Below are 8,365 nucleotides of genomic sequence, written 5' to 3' on the forward strand. Positions count from 1 at the left end.
GTGGATTTCCTTCCTGACTTGGTAGCCCCCAGACGTAGGTGAGTTGCACCGAACTGGGTTAATAATTGCTTGTGTCTCTTGCATTACTATTCTTTATCTTTATCCTGTTTGCATTATTCAGATATTAGTGTCGTGACATTACCTTCGACGTCTCATATCTGATACCAGAATTTCACTAAGTATCACTTTTTGAGAAATCAGGTTCATAATTGAGTGTTAGAAGTTATGCACTATAGAACCCAGAAGCAACTGGCAGATGTTCTGACAAAGGGGATCAAGACTGATCGACTGAGGGATGAAATTGGTGTTGTTAGTTTTGGTTATGTTGAATATGAATTAAGGGATGTTGTTAGAATTAATTCATATTTTCATAAACTTGTTGACAAAGTTTGTTAGAGGGTATTTTAGTATTTCTCATTAAGTCCCACTTGTATTTAAACAAGTGAGTGGTGTGAACAAATTATACCTTTATTCCTTTTGCAGTATGTGCAGTGTGTGTGTACCCATTTGCAACCATTTTAAGAGTAGTGGAAATTTATTATTATTCTCTCTTCTCTCTCTTATATTCATTGTTCATCTTTATCATCTTGTGCACCAACAATATGTAGGTTAGTCATTATTCAATTATTATTAAATAAAAAGATATCTTGTTTTTCAAAATTTAACAGTAATATCAACTATTGTATGAGACCCTATTTAGCCACGAATCAATTGTGTCAAATTTTGTGAGGAAAGAAGATTCTAACTCAATAAACACTACGCCAAAAACTGGAATAGACAGCGCACCTTAGAGGGTGCTTTATTACAAAAGCGCTCTCTAAAGTGAAGCGAAAAAATAAGGAGCAATAGACAGCGCACTTTAGAGGGCGCTTTGTAATAAAGCGCCCTCTAAGGTGAAGCGAAAAAATAAGGAGGAGATAGAGGGACAACAATACATGGCGCTTTTTAGAAAGCGCCCTCTAAGGTTACCCTTAGAGGGCGCTTTTAATAAAGCGCTGTTATAACTCCATGTGCATTTCCAGTTTATAAAGCGCTTCTGGAAAGCCTTAGAGAGCGCTTCCATAAGCGCCCTCTTAGGCCCCCTTTAGAGGGCGCTTTTTTTCCACAAGCGCCCTCTAAGGTCCCCTTTAGTAAACATTAAAATTATAACATACTGCGCGTTTTGTTATTTCACTCTCTGTTATTTTCGTTCTTTTTCACGTTAGGGTTCTAAGGCGTTCTCCTTCCACCTCTGTTAGATCTACGACGTTTCCTCCTTCTACCAATCAAAGGTACACGATGCATACATTATTACTTGCACTATTGCTTTGTTTTAGCTTTGCCCCATTTCAGTTTTATGTTATTGTTGTCTATGTTACGTTTGTTTCGACCTGTAAAGTTTCAATATTCATAGTCATTTAAATAGTTTGGGTTTATTAGGCAATTGACGGTTGGTTTTTAAATTGCTGAATTTGATATCGCTATGAATCACATTCAAAGACTGTTGTTAGGGTTCGGTTATGGTTGCATTATAGAGACATTAAAAACCTTTGATTCTAGTAACTTAGCGTACATAGCGTAGCTAGTAACTTAAGAAGTTTAGGTATGGATGTTATTTGATAGAGTAAATGGAGACATGAATGCCCTGCACAGAGTATCTTCTGAAATTGGTTTCTCTTCTGAAATTGTTTTTTGTTTATTCTAATTAGTAATGGATAATACATGGATGTCTTCCAATCGATTGTCGAGAGAGTACGAGAATGGGGTATCAGAATTCGTTAAGTTTTCCGTTGCGCACGCCGAAGACCCCAGTAGAATGATATGTCCTTGCTTGGGTTGTTGTTATGGGAAACGGGTTGACGCAGTTCAGTTGACATCGCATCTAATGAGGCATGGAATTGATCGAAGTTATACATGTTGGAATTTTCATGGTGAGAAAAGTAACGAGAATGTTGAACCGGGGGATAGTACGACCTATGCCTCAAACTATAGTGGCGCAGATACATACGATTGTGATCGAGTTGAAGAGATTGCAGAAGCACTTGAAGGAGATCTTAAGGATTGTCCCGAAATGTTTGAGAGGTTGGTAAGTGATGCAGAGAAACCTTTGTATGATGGTTGCACTAAATTCACAAGATTGTCTGCGGTATTAAAGTTGTACAACTTAAAGGCGGGCAATGGATGGTCGGATAAAAGTTTCACAGAGTTATTAGCCCTTTTGAAAGATATGATTCCTGAGGATAATGTTCTTCCCAATCGAACATATGAGACCAAAAAGATGTTGTGCTCTATTGGCATGAGCTATGATAAGATACATGCATGTCCAAACGATTGCGTTTTGTTTCGAAATGAGTATGCATCGTTAAATGAGTGTCCTAAATGCGGTGTCTCGCGATATAAGAACAAGTTGTCTCCAGCAAAAGTCTTGTGGTATTTTCCTGTTATTCCGAGATTTAGACGCATGTTTCGTAGTGAAACCGATTCAAGACACTTGACCTGGCATGCAGATGAAAGAATTATAGATGGAAAGTATCGACATCCGGCAGATTCACCACAATGGTTGAAAATTGATAATGATTATCCTGAATTTGGAGAAGAATCAAGAAACCTTCGCTTGGCATTATCTACTGATGAAATGAACCCACACGGTATCCAAAGTATCTCACACAGTACATGGCCTGTGATTATTATGATTTATAACCTACCTTCATGGCTATGTATGAAGCGTAAGTACATGATGTTGTCTATGTTGATTTCTGGACCTAAACAACCAGGGAATGACATAGACGTGTACTTGAAGCCCTTAATCGAAGATTTAAAGATTTTGTGGGAGACCGGTGTGGAGGTTTATGATGGATATAGGAAAGAAAGTTTCAACTTGAGGGCGATGTTGTTTGGCACAATTAATGATTTTCCAGCATACGGAAATCTATCAGGGTATAGCATAAAAGGTCAATGTGCGTGTCCTATTTGTGAAGATAAAACAGATTGGAAGCGCTTGGAGTTTGGTCAGAAGAATGTCTTTCTCGGTCATCGGAGATTCTTAAATTCAAATCATCACTACCGTGGATGGAGAAAGGCGTTCAATGGAGAGACAGAACAAGGTAGAGCTCCACCTATATTGACGGGTGATCAAATTTTTGAAAAGGTGAAAGATTTGGATACTCAGTTTGGCAAGCCTTTTGCCCAGACACTTGTCAAAAGTGGGTGGAAGAAGAGGTCAGTTTTTTTTGAATTGCCGTATTGGAAGTCCTTGTATGTGAGACATTTTCTTGATGTTATGCATGTTGAAAAAAATGTATTTGAAAGTGTTATTGGCACGTTACTCAATATACAAGGAAAGTCTAAGGATGGCCTTAAGGCAAGAAAGGACTTGATAGCGATGGGAATAAGAACTGAATTAGGACCCTTGAAGAAAGGAAAACGAACATATCTACCGCCTGCTGCTTATACTCTATCTAGAAAGGAGAAAAAAACATTGTGTAAGTTTCTAAGTGAAGTTAAAGTTCCAGAAGGGTACTCTTCAGATATTAGAAGACTTGTGTCTATGAAAGACCTCAAGTTAAAGAGTTTAAAGACCCATGATTGCCATGTTATAATGGAACATTTTCTCCCAATAGGTATACGTTCTATTCTTCCAGAAAAAGTAAGAAGCTCTATAACTAAGTTGTGTTCTTTCTTCAAGTCAATTTGCAGTAAGGTGATCAATCCTGCGATCTTACCAATGTTGCAAAAAGAAATCGTTATTACTTTGTGTGAGCTTGAAATGTTTTTTCCTCCATCATTTTTTGACATAATGGTACATCTAGTTGTTCATCTTATGAAAGAGACACAATTGTGTGGACCAGCTTATATGAGATGGATGTACCCTGTTGAACGTTATATGAAAATATTAAAAGGGTACGTGAAGAACCGAAGTCGACTAGAAGGTTGTATGCTTGAAAGATACATTGTTGAAGAAGCGATTGAGTTTTGTACTGAATATTTGTCTAATGTTCAGTCAACCGGACTCCCCAAGTCTCAGCTTGTCGAAAAGAAAGAAGGAAAAAATCTAATTGGAAATAAAATCGTGGCAGTATCAAGGGTCGAACGGGATCAAGTGCATTTGTATGTTCTGCACAATGAGAATGAGGTTGAGCCGTATGTTGAAATTCACAAGGATGTTCTCCGAGGTTTAAATCCCAATAGAAATGAAAATTGGATAGTACGAGAGCACAATCAATGTTTTATACCTTGGTTTAAGGATCATATTTATTCAAAGTATTATTCAGATCCCGCTTCAATAACAGAAAGGTTGAGATGCTTAGCATATGGTCCAAGTTTCCATGTTTTTTCTTATAGCGCATACGCGATTAATGGATACACATTTTATACCAAAGAACAAGATGATAAAAGTACTATGCAGAATAGTGGTGTCACCGTGGTAGCTGAAGCAATGCACATATCAAGTGTGAAGGACTTAAACCCCAAATTTGCAAATCTGTCGTATTTTGGTGTTATCGAGCGCATTTGGGTGTTTGATTATGAGAAGTTTCAGATTTCTATATTTGGTTGCAAGTGGGTTGAAAATAATAACGGCATTCGAATGGATAAGTCAGGATTTTTGCAAGTGGATCTTAATAGGGTGGGATACAAAGATGAGTCTTTTATTCTAGCCTCTCAAGCTAGACAAGTGTTCTATGTCAATGATCCGAAAAGTACGAAATGGTCTATAGTTCTTTTTTCCAACAAAGTAATTGATGAAAACACTAGAGATCAAGGTGATATTGATGTTGAGATTGAATCGTTTACCAGAAATGATCAAGATGAGAATATTATATCAAATGATTCATATATTAGAAATGATCATAATGAGGGTATTTGGATCAATCCAACCGTCCGTGTTGTTAAGAGACATGTAGAACATATTCCAACCAAGAAAAGAAAGAGAACTTAGTGAAAAAGGTACAGGTCAAATGATTTTAATTGTTTTCTTTATTACAGGTAAAATGACTTTTATGATTTTAATTGTTTTTATATTTGTCATCTAATTTTAATTGTTTTCTTTATTACAGGTAAAATGGCTATTATGAAGTCAATCATTCGTGCAAGGGGCAAGGGATACTTGAAAGTATCAATTGATATTTGTTTAGATGGAGATGTTCCATTGTCGTCAAGCCTCATTCGCGTAGATGATGATGCTGGATATTTGAAAGTATCCCTCTACGACAATGGAACATGTCCATCTAAACAAATATCAATTCTATCTTCAAAAGATAAGGGACCAAAAATATAAGGGGATTACGCAGCAAATCGAGTCAGTTGCATAAAAAAAAAGGTATAAACACAATTATATGATATTTATGCATAGAAAATGTTAATTCTTGATCTTATACATCACCTAACTAATTTTATGATATTTTAGGTTCATGCTATTGATATTGAACAAAAAGAGGTTGTTGCTAAGAAGACTGCTGCTAGCAAAAAAAACATACATCTCAGAGATGCTTTTGCTACTTAGTTTTATTTCTTTTTAAGTTATGAATTGGTTGTATATTTAGAATCTTTAGAAGTTAAACGATTATATATCAGTGGATTGTTGTATATGTATGGATTGTTGTATATAAGGCTTGTTGAATGCAATGTGTGAAAAAAGGCTTCAAATTATACAGTTTTGGGTGTACTGCTTCAATATACAGGTTGTCTAAAATAAATAAAAAAATATAGCGCTTTTTAAAAAAAAAATTTAAATAACCACCCACTTTAGAGGGCGCTTCCCAAAATAAGCGCCCTCTAAAACCTTTAAATTTCCACTTTAGAGGGCGCTTTCCAATAAAAGCGCCCTCTAAACCCTTAAAAGTTTCCACTTTAGAGGGCACTTTCCAGTAAAAGCGCCCTCTAAACCCTTAAATGTTTCCACTTTAGAGGGCGCTTTCTTTAAAAAGCGCCCTCTAAAGTGGCCCTTAAAGGGCTTAAAGAGCCACTTTAGACAGCGCTTTCACCAGGAAAAAAAACGTTGTCTTTACCTATGTCAGCGCCAGATTAGAGGGCGCTTTAAAGCGCTGTTATAGGCCAAAAAAAGCGCCCTCTTTTCCCTTATTTGGCGTAGTGAAACCCATTTAATCACTGTCTCCCTTTAATATATACCCATGCATTTTAAATGTAAAGAAAGCTATTCGTGACATTTTTCAAACAAAGAACATAACGCCAGCTCTTCACAGGCCAAAGGTAAATTTAAGTTTTTTTACTTTGACATATGTGTTGAATTGTAATTCCTTGTGTCGAAGCAGGTTGCTCGACAGAGTAAGGAAGTGTCAAACCACCTATGTCTATTTTAGTAGTGTTAGCTATTTTGGACTTTTATAGTTTTGGGCTTTGGTTTGAGGTCCAAATTAACCTAAATCTATAAATAGAGGGAGTAACCTTTATTTTGAAATAGAGATGAATAGGGTATTCATAACACTTGGAATTCACCCGTTGCAAAGTGAATAAGAAGTTTTCCACGTTTGTGGGCAGAGAGAAACTCTGCAGAATTTTATTACTCTTCTCCTTCATCGTTCTTTACTTTCTTTCTCCATTATTCTTCTCTTTTCGTTGTTATTGTGTGGATGATAACAATCTTGTTCATCAAAACTGATTGAAATTCTCCATAGATTTTGGGAGATTTCCAACAATATGGGGGTCTATTTCCACTGAATCTATTTATGGCCACAAGTAGTTTTAACCATATTTTAGATTACTTCCTTTGATTTACATGGATCATTTTATTGAAATCTAATGCAAAGGTCTTGTTCAATCCTTCTTTTAATTGATTGAAAACTAACACAACACCATTTCTTTTTTAAGACATAAGGTCTAAAGTTTTTGGTATAATGTAAACAAAAACATTAAAAAAATTAAATATTTATTTTCATTTTGATTTTACATTTTTAAACAACTCAATATTAATATAAAAAAAGAAAAAAAAAAGGTAAAAAGTCAAACCACAAGTTTTGAATGAGTCAATTTGTAGCAATTAAGAAATCCAATTTTATCTCGCTATACCTTTTCAAAATCAAACAAAATCTCTCGAAAAAAATGGCATGAAAGCCATCTAGTCTAATAATATATTCACTCACCAAAATAATAATATATTGAATGAATGAATAACTAACATCTCAAAAGTTATATATGCTCTCCATATCAAGTGATTGTGAGTGAAGAAAAATCTAATTCAGTTAATTCAAGTAAGTACTTCATCACTTTAATATTTTTTTTAGTTATATAGTTTTACTCTCATCCTATTGTTTTCGCTTTTAATCTCTATGCAATTCAAGAAAGCTTTATATATAGATGTAATTATATCATATGAACACACATGCATCCATTGTTTATTGTGACAGTGAAGAAAAAGATGGAAGAACACGTGATTGCAATGGAAGGATCTAATATCCCATTTCTACGTAAACCAAGGTATAATCATTTCCATTAATTTACCCTCGTGCAATTTCACTAGTCTATGTGTGAAATATTCTGATGTGATTTTTAATAATGATCAAATTCATGGTTTTAATTTACACCGTCGTTACTAGTTTAAAACGGTTGCAAGGACTATAACATTACGGTTGTGGATTGCAATTTAAAACGATGAGTTGCTTTCAATTTATTGCGGTCCAAAATAAAACTCATAAATCTCATTCTCTATATATAGGTCCGTTATTAGCGACAGTGAGAGGTTGGAGAAAGTAACTTTGAGCTCATTGGCATTATGCTTGGTATTGGTAATCTTTTTTGCACTAAAGATATCAAGATTTGGTGATAAGTTCATGACAAAACATGAATCACCCATTTCGATTATTGTCACCTCTTTTGTTTTATATGCTCAAATATCTCTACTTGGTATTATAGTAAACCACCCAGTTAACAAGAGCATCTTCGTAATCTTATTCATGCTGCTTCCATTAACTGCAACGTCAGTTATAATAATGATCATCGTTTCATGGATTGCTGCTATCACCATATTCATATCATGGATGATCGTAATTGCAACGATTGTTTATATTAACTGGGAAGAGATCTTCAATGTAAATATAGTTGTTTTGAATACATTTGGATGTATAACAGCAACGATTTGTCTCATTTCCTTACTTTGGAACTTTTATTGCATGTTGGATGCTTTACATTCTTAATTACATTTTCTTCTCATGTATGGACTATCTTTGAAATTTGTTTATCTCATGATTAATAATGTTTATGAATGGAATAGACTCACATTAGTGTTTTGGATTTGCATGGTTATGATATAGCGTTTTTATTTATAATTTTGTTTCTTATGAATTCTTTTCACCGGTTTAAATCTATTTAAAATTTAATATTTAAGAACGATTTTGATAAATCAATCTTATATCATATTTATAAGCTTCCATTT

The 8,365-nt window shown here is 34.8% G+C and overlaps 1 protein-coding gene across 1 annotated transcript; it reads left to right on the forward strand.

The window, feature by feature from the left end:
- Window positions 1–7,343: 7,343 nt before the first annotated feature.
- On the forward strand, window positions 7,344–8,126 carry LOC127115534 (uncharacterized). Its single transcript, XM_051047057.1, has 2 exons — window positions 7,344–7,410; window positions 7,649–8,126. Exons 1-2 carry the CDS (start codon window positions 7,352–7,354, stop codon window positions 8,124–8,126), a joined length of 537 nt encoding a protein of 178 aa, XP_050903014.1. The 5' UTR covers window positions 7,344–7,351.
- The last annotated feature ends 239 nt before the right edge of the window (window positions 8,127–8,365 follow it).

Source organism: Lathyrus oleraceus, chromosome 1 (genome assembly GCF_024323335.1).
Source record: "Lathyrus oleraceus cultivar Zhongwan6 chromosome 1, CAAS_Psat_ZW6_1.0, whole genome shotgun sequence".
NCBI lineage: Eukaryota > Viridiplantae > Streptophyta > Magnoliopsida > Fabales > Fabaceae > Lathyrus > Lathyrus oleraceus.

Coding starts and splice junctions, on each gene's coding strand:
- LOC127115534 (XM_051047057.1), top strand. CDS start 7,352: ATGGAAGAACACGTGATTGCAATGGAAGGATCTAATATCCCATTTCTA. Junction 7,411..7,648: donor CCATTTCTACGTAAACCAAG/GTATAATCATTT, acceptor CTCTATATATAG/GTCCGTTATTAGCGACAGTG.